Source organism: Salmo salar, chromosome ssa29 (assembly GCF_905237065.1).
Source record: "Salmo salar chromosome ssa29, Ssal_v3.1, whole genome shotgun sequence".
NCBI lineage: Eukaryota > Metazoa > Chordata > Actinopteri > Salmoniformes > Salmonidae > Salmo > Salmo salar.
The window spans coordinates 21,269,166-21,283,288 of NC_059470.1; the positions used below are offsets into that span (position 1 = coordinate 21,269,166).

General features: G+C 44.0%; 1 protein-coding gene across 25 annotated transcripts in view; it reads right to left on the reverse strand.

The window, feature by feature from the left end:
- epb41l3a (erythrocyte membrane protein band 4.1-like 3a) overlaps positions 1-14,123 on the reverse strand; it is an 83,105-nt gene that overhangs the window by 9,008 nt on the left and 59,974 nt on the right. For 12 of the 25 annotated variants that reach the window (XM_014181257.2, XM_014181245.2, XM_014181248.2 and 9 more), the window contains 10 exons: positions 13,699-13,791; positions 12,073-12,278; positions 11,126-11,173; positions 10,877-10,912; positions 10,650-10,715; positions 9,519-9,713; positions 7,009-7,107; positions 4,565-5,347; positions 3,307-3,426; positions 2,293-2,472 (listed from right to left, as the gene is read on the reverse strand). In XM_014181257.2, the coding sequence (XP_014036732.2) occupies positions 2,293-2,472; positions 3,307-3,426; positions 4,565-5,347; positions 7,009-7,107; positions 9,519-9,713; positions 10,650-10,715; positions 10,877-10,912; positions 11,126-11,173; positions 12,073-12,278; positions 13,699-13,791 (1,826 nt within the window). The remainder of the gene's footprint in view (positions 1-2,292; positions 2,473-3,306; positions 3,427-4,564; positions 5,348-7,008; positions 7,108-9,518; positions 9,714-10,649; positions 10,716-10,876; positions 10,913-11,125; positions 11,174-12,072; positions 12,279-13,698; positions 13,792-14,123) is intronic. The other 13 variants (XM_014181254.2, XM_014181250.2, XM_045710939.1 and 10 more) reach the window with 11 other exon arrangements.

Genomic DNA, 14,123 nt, shown 5'->3' on the forward strand with positions numbered 1-14,123 from the left:
TTAATCGGAATACAACTTTTAGATTGTGAAAACGTCTGTCATACATGTCAGATTTCAATACTGGCCGATGTCAAAACGCAGGAGGTTGTCTTCTTTCGAATTAGCCATTGATCATATTTTTGATATTCCTACCTCAAGAAATGTGCATTTTAACGGAGGGTTTAGCACATTTCTCCTATTTGCCTGCCTCTTCAGTCCAGGGTGCATTGCATGGTGCCGTTGCATGGCCGTTGTGAATGTCAGACTCCACTCTGATCTGCAGGTTGAACATGGTGAGATTGTAAACTCCTAAATTGATAGTGCAGTTTGTTTCGGCGATTTTACAGCTAACTAGCTACTTCACATGCCGATATTGACTTTGATATTATTGTGTGTAGCTACGTTGGCAGCTAGCCAGACAGCCAGCCCTAAGAGAGAGCATTGCATTGTAGGTTTTGTAGTCGACTTAAGCTGCAACAGATTTCCATAACGATTTTCACATGTTGCTACCAACCTTTTTATAATGACAAAATAAAATATTGTTCTCACATATTAGTGTTATTTAACACTGTAAATTATAGGAATGAGTGGTTTTGGGTGGATTTTTCCTTTAAGGAAAGTCTGAATAATTGTGGATCAATCATGAGATGCATGCTCTCTTTGATAAAATATAAAAAAACGTCAATAAATGAATCAACATAAATGATAACATAAAATCCCAAAGCACAGAATAAGGGAGAATTTTGTGTTACAAAGAAAGTAAGAAAATGTCAAATGTTTACAATAACAACATTTGTTTTCCTGATGAAAGAGTTGTGTATCACCCTGGTCCCTTTGGACCCTGACCAAAGAACAAAGGCAAAGAGATTTTCACTTCAGCCAGTCTGTGTCATGCATGACAGAACTCAACAGTGTTCACCACTGAGAAAGTCTTATCTGAAGCTTTATTTGGATGTGTGGAAGCCTATTAATTCATTTTGGAGAAGGCCAAATTGGGCTACCTGGCAGGATTTTACGTATTTCTAAACCATTCCTGTTGCGTTCACTGAAACGGTCCATATCATTGAAATTGGCTGTGGACTTAAAACTTAATTGATAGCAACAGACTGCTATCTATTTAAACTGTGCTTCTCATAGACGCGTGTCCATAAAACATTTCAATTATTGCCACTCATGATTGCCACAAAGGTAATCTTTGGGAACATTGGGGAAATGAGGCAGTACTACCAGGAAGGGATATGCACCATTTCCGCTGTGAAACTGTGTGTACATGTGCAGGTCGAAATATTCTAATTGAACGTTTATATTTCCGCTCCAAGAACAAACACTAACAGGCACACACACACCTCCCTCTGTGCAATCTTCCACTACAGTTTTCAATACTGCTCCTGGGTAATACATACAGTAGCATGTATCTGCAGCTTGCAGTATTTACAGCCTGCCTGGCCAGGGTATTGATTTCCAATAGAAACCCCAGTGGGCAGAAACAGGGACAGGAAACAGGAAACAAGGTCATTGTTTTCCCCACCTGCACATCACTACACACACAGCTCCACAGGCTGTAATGGCTGACTGCTATTATTGGTGAAGAGGAGGGGCAGGACTGGGAGAGTTGGGTGGCTTATCCAGTGGTAATACTGCTTATTACAGGCAAATGGGAGGCCAATATTGGGATAATTTTGGGAGGCTCGAGTGATATTAAAGGCGATTGTGAGGGTAAGCCTCGGCTAGATTGAGCACTTTCTAAGTAGCATGGGCAAAAAGGAATGTGAGACCAGGGTAGTTTCAGCTAGCTTTTCCAGTGCTAATGCAGGCGACTGGGAAGGAGAGTTGAGGAGGTACTTACGGGACAACTAGGGAAAAGGTTGGGGCTCTTTGGGGTGTTACCTCTGAGTGAGCTCTAGCAGCAGCTACCTCCCCACTGAGACTCTGCCAGGATGCTCCTGTAGGAGAGGGGGACACAAAGCGCCCTCTCCAATCCAGGCTGTTCGCTTTCTCCTCCTCCTCCTCTGAGACTGACCCTGCTGACTCCTCTCCCTCTGACGGACTGTCCAGCCCCAGGCCTCCACCTGTGCCTGCGGTTGGAGTTTCCTCCTCAGTCTCTGTCTGATTCACCGCCGCCCCTACAGCCTCGTCCACAGCGGCCTGGGCCGCGGCAGTCAAGGCAGGCCCCGCGGAGGCTATGCTAGCGGCGCCGCTAGTGTCACTCGCCTCACTGGGCGTGTCTGAGTCATCATGCATGCGTGTCCCTGTAAACCCAAGCACGGACTGAGGCCCATCATCCTTTAGCCCTCCCAATGCATCTGTCTCTACCTGCTCAGGCTGCTGACCAGCTTGTTTCTCCACGTCGTCAGGCCGGTCGTCAGGCTGTTTCTCCACCGGCTGCTCCTGGTCCTCTGTCTGCTGTTCTTTCGGCTGATCCTCAACCTCTTCTGTTTGCTGGGATGATACCACCTCTGTCTGCAGCACGTTCCGCTCCACCTTCTCTGTTGTCTAGCAAAGGAAACAAACAAGACGTCACAGTCAGTCTCGAACCTGTGTGGGCACTTCAATTACTGTAGGCCTAGTATGGAATCAAATGCTAAAACAAAGACGAATAGCATGATTGTGTTTCCATACAGCAGGAAAGGGTTACTTTATATGTTAGTACCGACGTGATCTTCTGAATGCATGTTGTCATTTTAACATTGGTTGCATTGCATGATTGCTTTGTTCTCCACTTTGAGGTATCGAAACGTTCTAAAAGAGGAGTAGGGTTGAAAAATCAAATATGCGCCTGAATAAAGCTCTCACATTCCTCCCCAATAAAGTCATAGGACCATGTGGTACCTCTGTCTAGACAAACCATGTCCTCATAAACCTGTCCTTAACAATGTGTCCTCATAAAGCTGTCCTAAGCCATGTGTCCTCATCAACCTGTCCTAAGTCATGTGTCCTCATCAACCTGTCCTAAGCCATGTGTCCTCATCAACCTGTCCTAAGCCATGTGTCCTCATCAACCTGTCCTAAGTCATGTGTCCTCATCAACCTGTCCTCTGTTTTAATGATCGGGAGGAAGGACGGACGGACTGACAGGGAACAGGCAAGTGGCGATGACAGAAATGGCTGACAGACAGCATAGTGGCTAGAGCGACAACATTTCTTCACCAACAAGGACAAACGCATCAGGGACAAACAGTATAGATACTGAACAGGTCTTTTACAAAAGAGATGTTATCTCAATGTGAATAACCTGTATATGTAAAGTTGAAATCAAATCAAATAAATTACAACTGCTGTTATCCCATTTGTTAAGTTGTATATTGTCCATAGGGATTAAGAGGCCACCTTGAGCAGGGCCTGACTATGGGCAGGCGAGGCAGTCCAACCCCGCGTGCTGGTCTGATATCGGGCCGACTGTAAGAGAGCGGTGAGCTCCGGGGACATCTCCTCAAAGGTCGGCTTAGGCTGAGCAGACAGAGAGATGGGGAGAGTTCACACACACACAGAAGTAGAAGAGACAAACACACACACACAGTTAGATACTGTACATACAAAGGAGGAGAGACACAGACAGACAGGCCTTTGACACAATGCCCAGACACAAGCTCAGGGGACAGGGGTTTGTGGGGATTATTCATAAGAGCAATGAGGTGAAGATTGATCGCTAAGAAGGGTCATTTTAGAAGATTGGGTTTGAGAAGATAGAATACTTTGAAATCACTCTAGATTCTTAAGTGTTCTTAATGGTTTAAAGTGATCAGAATTTGCTAAAATGACAGTGTTTATGAAATGTGTTTTTTAATCCATGTTTGTATGTTATATTACGCAAATCTGAGCAATTGATAGAAACACCACCCTGTGACATGTCAATCACTTTACTAGAGGTTTTATACATTTATAGCACTTCTACAAAAGAGTGGAGCATCGTCAGCAATTCAACTTTACTAGGGAGACATTATGGCAGCTCAGTACTTGGCTTTCATCTCTTGAGAATGTCAATCACAAAGGCAATAGATGAGACAGACAAGTATGTCTTGTGAGTCGGGATGTCTCCTCTTATGAATAGGACCCATATCATAATCTCAGATCAAGCAGCCGAGAGTTCATAGAGGGCATACCAAGGGAAGTCAAAAGTAAATGTGGTAGGGCTGAAGCAGTCAGTGGCATACAAACCATAGTATACCGTACCGTACCATAAGCCAAAGTGTAAAGCATTAATTTGGTGTGGCTAGCAGCATGGGGAACCAGCTTAAAACGAAACAAAATTTCATTTACATTGAAATGAAAGGGGTAAACAAATGCCAGTGCCCATGAGGCAGCAAGTTTGGCTTAGGAAAGCAGTAAAGAAATTACACCAAATACCGTGGTTAAGGGATTTGTGTCCAACTAAAAAGAGCAAAAGATAGAAAGAAAGAGACTCCCAAGCGAATCCCATAAACATTCAGTCGAGTGCAAAACAGCGCCGGGTCCTGGCTTGTTGCAGTAGATATGAAGACCAGGCAGACAGGGGCGGGATTAGCTTGAAAACATTTTGGGGGGCTACAGTAGGGAGGGAGGGGGGGGCTTCAGGCATTTTGGGGGGAGGGGTGTCATATCATCCTACCACTTTGGAGGGCGATGGGGTTCTGGATAGATAGGACACGGGGCCGGGGCTCAGACGCAGATCCGCCATTGGAGGCTTTGGCATTGTCATGCGAGACTTTGCCATAGGTGACTTGGCCATGGGGGAGCGCGGCGAGAGAGGTGTGTGAGGCGCAACAGGGGTGGTGCTCCTGTCTCCCAGGAGAAAAGTCTCCCTCAGCTGCTTCTTGCTGTACACTCTCGCGGCATCACTGATGTCCTGGCTGGAGTGGATGGACACCACGGTCCGCGCGGCGCCCAGGGCACCGTCGCTGGGCTCGGATGGAGAGGGCGTCCTGGCCTCCTTGATGGTAACCATGGGGGGTCCGATTCCCTCCTGGGGCGGGAGACCCATGTGGACAGACACCGGCATCTCATACTCAGTCGACACCGGGATGATCTTCACTGTGGTGGTGGATTCGTCTGCTGCCCTCTTCAGCTCCCTGGCAAATGCTGCCGGAGCAGCCGCCACTGCCTCCCCACCATCTTTGGCCCGCTTTGTCATTGTGACGATCTTGCCTGACATGGTGTCGTAGGACTTGCCCAGGGTATAGTTCTTCTCTCTCATCTCCTCGGTTTTGGAGGGGAGTTCGGTGCGGAAGCTCTCATACGCTTTCAACTCCTTGCCGACTATGCCACGACTGGTGCTGGCGAGCGGTCCTTCGGCCACAGTGTTAGTGACGATCATAACTTTATAGTTGACAATGTTTTTATTTTCGGTTACCTTAGGAGGGACTTTACTTACTATTACCCACCCGTCAGAATCCTACATACAAGATACATACAAAGACTGGGGTTAGCCAGTTCAACGGCAGGTTGAAGTTAATTGTAATGAATCTTGCCCTGGAGGCCATTCCGCTTGATGGACCAGCTGCAAAGTCAAAATTGTCTATACGTAAAAATTCATGAAAACAAACATTTGGGTTATGCATAATTTAAGGTTAGGGTTACACGGAACCCAAACCGGCTGCGCTCGTGCGCCATCGTGCAAAAATGTATTTTGTCCCCCCACACCAAATGCGATCACGACACGCAGGTTAAAATATCAAAACAAACTCTGAACCAATTCTATTAATTTGGGGACAGGTCGAAAAGCATTAAACATTTATGGCAATTTAGCTAGCTAGCTTGCACTTGCTAGCTAATTTGTCCTATTTAGCTAGCTTGCTGTTGCTAGCTAATTTGTCCTGGGATATAAACATTTAGTTGTTATTTTACCTGAAATGCACAAGGTGCTCTACTCCGACAATTAATCCACACATAAAAGCGGTCAACCGAATCGTTTCTAGTCATCTCTCCTCCTTCCAGGCCTTTTCTTCTCTTGACTTTATATTGCGATTGGCAACTTTCATAAATTACGTGCATTACCGCAATCGACCCATTTCGTCTTTCACTCACCCACGTGGGTATAACCAGTGAGGAGATGGCACGTGGGTACCTGCTTCTATAAACCAATGAGGAGATGGGAGAGGCAGAACTGACTTCTATTTTAGCCCTTGGCAACACAGACGCTCGCGAGCAGTGTGGGTGCAATAATTGAATAACATATATGTCTACATTTATTTCACAATGCTCGCGCACGCGACACGAGCGGTGTAGTCAGCCTGTTAGGCAGTAGGGTTAGCAGTGTGGTTAGGGTTAGGTTTAAAAAATATTTTATGACTTTGTGGCTGTGACAGATAATGACCACTCTGCACCGCTGCCTCCTGGGAAATATTCATAACAATAAATGCCAACTTGCAGTTCAATGGGGGGAGAAGGACTTCCAGTGGCAGTCCCAAGAAGAGCAATTCTTAAAGCAGCAACTTTAGACTTGCAAGCAACATAGATCATAGATACTATTAACATAGACAGCAACATACATCATAGTTCTTAGTTGTTAGTGTATTGTTAAAGAGTGACGGCCTTTAAAAAGCATGAGTCAGAAAGAGTTCTAGTGTCAAAATTGACTAAAGTGCAAATAGGATAATTTTGGTCATAAAGTCAGTCTCGCCTAAAACAGTGTTGATTTGACAATGTCCATTTGTGCACTAACATGGGGCGAACAGCTGCGGTGATTGCTCTCTATCCAATAGCATAGACAATGAGACAGACCTGCCCAGCAGCCCGATTTTGTTTACATAAGACAACATGTCGCCCATTTTTTTACTTGATAAATATTGCACAAAACACCTTAGTTATGTTAGTCAGCTAATTTACAGTAGACCTACATACAGATTCAAATTCTCGTCATGTTGTCATCCACTGCTGACAATGAATAACAGGATTCTAGTCCTACACTCCCAAATGGATCTTTGGTTAAATATGTACAGTAAGATATGTTAATAATTCATAGGCTTAGCTGACTCTAATATAACCAAGCAGCAGAGATGAAGGTGTTCCAATCACACAGAGATAGCTGGACCAGCATACATCCTGGCTACCTACCACAGTAGTCTTAGTATCCACAGGGCTGTGGTTGATCTCCTCCTCAATGCTACCGCCTGCAGCCATTGCTCTCTCATCCTCTCTCTCATCCTCTTTGCTCTACATGAATAGAAAAGAAAAATAAGACAAACAAACAGCTCGGCATGAATGAAGTAGAATGGAAAGTAGCTTTGAGGCGTACGCGTGTGGGCTGTATCCTATTACGGATATCATTACTCATTCCGTTTGATAAGAGTGTGTGGGATATGAGATTTCCATAAAACACGGCACAACAGTGTGTAACGATGGGACTTAAGTATCTCTCCAAACATACTCACACTATGAGGTTGATAACAGAGTTAAGGGTCTGGATTAATGAGAACATTCTCTGCAGACACAATCCCTCTTCTTCCAGTATCTCACAAATAAAGAATGGGTCAAGGTTGCAAGACTTGGCTGAGGGGTAAACTGGCTCCTTTCCACACCTACTTTAATCACATCCAAACAGTCATAAAAAGAAATACGGGCAGAAATATGCTATCGTCGCTGCTACATGAATAAAAAATAAAAAAATATCCCCTTTCCTTGGTTACATCATCATTGCCGTTCTCCCGACTGCTTGATGTTTACACACACACACACACACACACACACACACACACACACACACACACACACACACACACACACACACACACACACACACACACACACACACACACTTCCTCCCTTTTGAAGTCCCTGCATGCTTTTCCATAGCAGGGCTGTGGTTGATCTTAGCCCTGCTAAAATGCTTAGCCGAGGAGGATGTTTGCTTCCTTGAGTCTCTCCCTCCCACCTCCATATGGCAAGGTTACAGCACAAGGATTTATTACTCATTCACAGGCCAGGCAGCTAAAAATCAATCCAGCCCTATATTGATGTCACACTATAAATTGTCCCCTGGTACTTTCAACCGGTGCTCCTTGTATCTACTTTTGGCTTCAGCGGTTGGATTTTGTAGCCTACACTTTTTGTCTGCGTCAAGGAGCTGCCTCTGAATCACTTCCTTTCACAGTGGCTTAACTTCACTTGAAAAACAGGTTGATGCTTGGTAGCTACTTGAAAACGTCACTGGAGAAGGAAGGGTATAGGTGTCACATGTCATAATGAGGCAGCGATTATTTCCTAATATCTGTCCCTCTATCTCCAGGAGCGGGGTGTTATGCACCTTCCTCCACCTGTATAGATTATTGAGTAGCTTTTCAAGGAGACACGGTAGAGGCCCCAGTCTCCTGAGATTTGAAATGGAGAGGAGGGATCTCATTCATTGCAGCAGGCACATCTCAACCTTCTCACAATGCAGCAGGCACATCTCAACCTTCTCACAATGCAGCAGGCACATCTCAACCTTCTCACAATGCAGCAGGCACATCTCAACCTTCTCACAATGCAGCAGGCACATGTCAACCTTCTCACAATGCAGCAGGCACATCTCAACCTTCTCACAATGCAGCAGGCACATCTCAACCTTTTCACAATGCAGCAGGCACATCTCAACCTTCTCACAATGCAGCAGGTACATCTCAACCTTCTCACAATGCAGCAGGCACATGTCAACCTTCTCACACTGCAGCAGGTACATGTCAACCTTCTCACACTGCAGCAGGCACATGTCAACCTTCTCACAATGCAGCAGGTACATCTCAACCTTCTCACAATGCAGCAGGCACATCTCAACCTTCTCACAATGCAGCAGGCACATCTCAACCTTCTCACAATGCAGCAGGCACATGTCAACCTTCTCACAATGCAGCAGGCACATCTCAACCTTCTCACAATGCAGCAGGTACATGTCAACCTTCTCACAATGCAGCAGGCACATCTCAACCTTCTCACAATGCAGCAGGCACATGTCAACTTTCTCACACTGCAGCAGGCACATGTCAACCTTCTCACACTGCAGCAGGCACATGTCAACCTTCTCACACCGCAGCAGGCACATGTCAACCTTCTCACACTGCAGCAGGCACATGTCAACCTTCTCACACTGCAGCAGGCACATGTCAACCTTCTCACACTGCAGCAGGCACATGTCAACCTTCTCACACTGCAGCAGGCACATGTCAACCTTCTCACACTGCAGCAGGCACATGTCAACCTTCTCACACTGCAGCAGGCACATCTCAACCTTCTCACAATGCAGCAGGCACATGTCAACCTTCAAATCATGTCCTATCAAAAGCAAGGATGCTATTTCTCTTTAAGTCAGGATAGTAGTGTATGTACTTCCAGCAGTTTTAAACTTGATTCAGCTTATCAAGGAGCTAATGAGCAGCTGATTAGTAGAACCAGGTGTGTTAGAGCAGGATGGAACAAAAAGCAGAATAATGTCCACCCATGGATTACATGTTACCGGATTTCTAATTGTACGTGTTTTCACCCACTGAGGTTGTACTAAATGTGTCATTAAAACACAGGGGTCTCTAAACGCTATATGGATACCTCCCCCCTCTCTATTCAGTCCCTTTCTGATTTGACAGTGAATTTACCGGTACTTCATCGAGCTCCAGTGGTTCGATCATAGGGGCTTCGTCGAGACGCAGCGAGCGCAGGGGGGACGAGGACAGCCTCTTCTCCCACTCGGTGAGGCCGGCCGTGTCGGCGCCCGTCTCCAGGAACGACCTCTTGAGCTCGCTGATGTTGGTCGCGTGTTTCAACAGCTCCTCTGGCGTGCCCACTGTGTCCTGAGGAACAGAAAGAGAAGTCATTTGACTGATGCTACTGCTAATTCTAGATTTTAAATGTGTATGGATATCAATTTAACGTAGTAATATTGTGTCCTGTTCTTTCAGGCTGTTTAACATTTATGTCCATGTTTTGAACAATACTGAAAATAACATTCTATTGATAAAATTATGCTACTGGATGCTAGTCAGCAAGCTACAAATCAATCCTTTAAAAACAAAATGAGGTAGTGAATGAGTTCTGCAATGCAAACGCAATAGGAAATCAACCGTGTACTATGAGACAAAATTACTATTCTGAATCTTTGTGAGTGCAGCTTGTGTGCTGCTATTGAAGTAGCGTGGCTAAGTATCGTCTTGGTGACAGATTGACAAACATAATGTCCATTCATTTGATGTATGTTTATATTATGTTCGCAGGTGCAGTGCAGCGTAATGAGCAGTATATACAGTATAATCTATCCAAAACAGGCAGAACATGCATTCAAAAGAACACCGCAATGCATTTGCCTCTCTTGTATACTTAGGATTCACCACAAAATGTGGATAATTCACAAGGTCAAATTTTCACTTAGTCTCACATTGACATCAATGCATGAATAAGTACAAACTTGACTGAAGTGAAAGTTAGGATTCACCTCTTTGTAAAGAAGTATTCATAGACATCAATTGAACCCTAATTCATCTTATTCTCTATTTATAAGCAATAACTCCCAATCTAGCATATCACGTTAATGTATTACAGCAAAAACTAAATCACCCCAAAAAAACTCCATGCTTACTAAGTATGTTAGCTAGTGAATCAACATTGGACAGTTCAAAACAATATGTTATTGTGGTCAAAATGGGAAATCCACTGTTACTGTCCAAACCTAGTCCTTGACCAAAATGTCACCAATCTCCATGCACTAGCCTGGCGTTCCATAGTGTACCAACCTCTAACATCAGCACACTATGTCTGACAAACACATTCTCTCCTTTAATTCGCCTTATGAAACTGTTCTGGAAGGAAAATGACAGTCATTTACATTTTGTTGCAAATAAAATCCACATCTCCTCATAGATTGCAGATCTTGATTGTGGAGCCTACAGTGATTTTGAATCCCAGGTTCACAGGTTGTGGATGAAATGAGTGTTAAGGCACCATACACTAGTTAATATACCTGTGTCTTTAACTCAGACTCATCGTCTTGGTCCGACTGGCAGCATGGGAAGCACAGAGAGGGAATTTCATATCAAAACCGGAATACAACACAACAGGCTATAGCTTATAAGAGAAACGCTCAAATAACGCATTGAATGGACAATCAGACAATCCGATATTGTTGAAATAGAAATATGGAACTAAAGAACGTAAGACTTCTACAAGGACAGATGAGAGTTGAGGTGAAGTGTCTACCCGTGGTACAAACCTCAGTAGCTGTCAGTTCACCATCGACACAAGTGTCAGTCAGATCCGTCTGTTTAGTAGTAACACAGTAGAACATCCAATGGACACGCGTGAGGAGAAAGAGAATCGTGGCTGTTAGGGTTGAATGTAGGATTTCCCAGAACTCATATTTACCAAAACATTAGCCATTAGCAAAGTGGTTCAACAAAGTAGTGATGGTAAACCATTTTCGGGGTAAAAAAACAACAGGAAATGCATTAAAACATATTCAGACGACCTATGTCAACATCATGCCATTAGAATACATTACAGATGACTCCACCAGCTTGAGGTTGCTCTCCCGCCTTATCAATTTTCATCACAAATTAAATTACAGTTAGCAGCTTGCCCTTTCACAATAAGCATTAGGACTCTACTAAGAACTCTTCTCCTAGGTAACTAGTAACTATAGACATTACATCTGCCAAAGTTAATTAAGTTTAAGCTCCTCGTCATCAAATTTCACAACGAATGAACATCACGTCTAAACAAGCATTTTTAATTTCTACATTTGAAATAGTCTGTCCCTGCCTGTTCCCGAGTCTTCTGGCACTGATCTGAAGTCGCCTTTCAGCCAGAGTACAGACGGTTCAGGTTCGGGGACTCTGAGTTATCCATTAGTGAGTTATCAGGGCCCAGCCAACCTGATAAAGAGCGTGGCAGAGTGTGAAAGCACAGGACGGCATTCCCAGACAATGAGATTTGTGCTGCTTCACTACCTTAGAAAAATGACGGCCATCTGGCTCTAGTCTGTCTGACAGAATAGCTCTGGCTGGCATAGCTAGGTTACACTCTGGGCTCCTGCATTAAACAGCTTTCATTTTCAGAGTGGAATCTGGGCACTCAGAGGAATTTGTTTTAATGTATTATAGAGAGAGCTCAGGGGTAGACTGAGGACAGAGATAATTGATTGGGTGTGGAGAACTATACCTTGGTGTCGTGTCGAATGGGAGAGGTTGGACTTGGCTGAGACATCTCGGTGGCTTTCGTGGTCTCGTCTTCCTCCTCCACCTGCACCTCTACTTCCACCTCTTCCTCCGCCTTCCTCTCCTCCACCTTTTTCTCCGGTGTCACCGTGGTGATGAGGTCACTCACGGCGATGCCCTTCGCCCTTCCGTATAGATCCGAGCCCATCTCTGAAGCATGCACATAGACGCACACGCACGCACACGCACGCACACAGGCACGCACATACCCACACACACATACACACACACACACACATCATTTTGCATTAAGGAATTGTCATTTTCCTCTAACTGAGGCAACATTGCAGGTTAGGAGGTTAGCAGGTTAGCAGGTTGGCGCGTGAATGTAATAAGCTGCAGGTTGTATCAGCATAGTCATCACAACCATAGACTCATGGAAGATAAACCTAAAAACACGCATTAAATCCCATTCCCATTGATAATAACACTATTATTATCAACGTCAGAGCTTTTCATTCAGATATTAGTCTTGATCTGTAATTAAAGCCAATACTCCAAAATCATTGTTTGGTTTGAAATGTGAAGCATCTCATAAGCAGTATTATATATTAAAATTGATATCATCAAGGGTTTCAGTCACAACAGTAAGCACCTAACGAAATACCACGCTTTATGAGAAAAGGATATATATATATATATATATATATATATATATATATATAAAATTGCTATCAGTTTCCATGCAGAGGTTTAAATGCTAGGGTGACTACCATCGTCATCAATTTTTAATTAACATTAGACAGCAATCCCTGATAAGCTGTAATTTTTCAGCTCCTCTATGGGCCTGACTTACAAACATTCTCTAACTGACTGCAGCTTTTGAATTCCTCCCATTGACTGATAATGAAAGGCTCAAACTGCATGCACTTAAATACCAACATAAAAACTACTGCGTCAGAACCTAAACGAGAAAGGGGGAAAAAATATGCAGTTGGCAGATGATATGGTATTGGGTGTGCTGGTAAATTAGAAAAATGTAATATTCCATCATTGTTATGAGTCAGCCCAGACAAAACATGCACTGCATCCCTGCCGTGAACATAGAACACAGCTTATTAGCTTTGTTGATCATTCAGGGCATAAAACACATATCTTAAACAATGACTACTGTAACTATGTTAATTTATATCATCTCCCTACGTCACTGACAGCACAAAAAGCACTCTGAATCAATGTAACGAGCTGGGAGAATGAATGAGCGAGCGATTGCTGAGTCTCTTTATAGATCCAGGCCACATAAGCCATTAGAGGCCAAGCTAACACAACAAGGCTGGGATTTTTTTCAATTTTCTTTTTCAAACAAACAACTACAAGTGAACAGCTATGAAGGGAGGGCTATGGTGCGTTCACATGCCTCCCCCCAATCAGCATGGGAGCATGCAGCGCAAGCCTGATCAGCACCGAGGGGTGTCTGTAACCAGGGCCCAAAATACAAAACAAAATGGCTACCGTCGGAAAAAGTAAAAGGAAAGAAGCAGAGATGGGATCATTAACTAGCAGGCATAGCTAGCTCAGGGGCTACATCTACTGTTAGCACGTACAGAGAGACACAGTGCATAATATCTACCTGTTGGTTTAGTGCCGTTTAAACTAGCAGGTGGTTTAATTCTCGGTGATACAGTTTTTTGGGGTGAACTCCTTTTGGGTGTACTCTGCGGAGCTGAGGAGGATTGCATAGAAATTCAATATTACGGGGGAAGATTCAACATTAACATGACACATAATATTATTCAAAGCTGAGCATTAGGTAGTCAGCTGAGCACTTGGGAGAAAGAGGGAGAGAATATTCTTTGTTTATATAATAATTTTGTAGAGCTATTGACTATGGATTTGAATAAATGAACGTTAAAGAACGTGTAAGTTGTCTGGTTCACAGTATTATGGAAAGACTCTTAAGACTAAGACACTGAATGGATACACTTTCTGATGGGATGAGAACAGACAGTCAGGCACTAAACTTTCTCCCATCAATGAAGAGTTGAGACAGAAAAA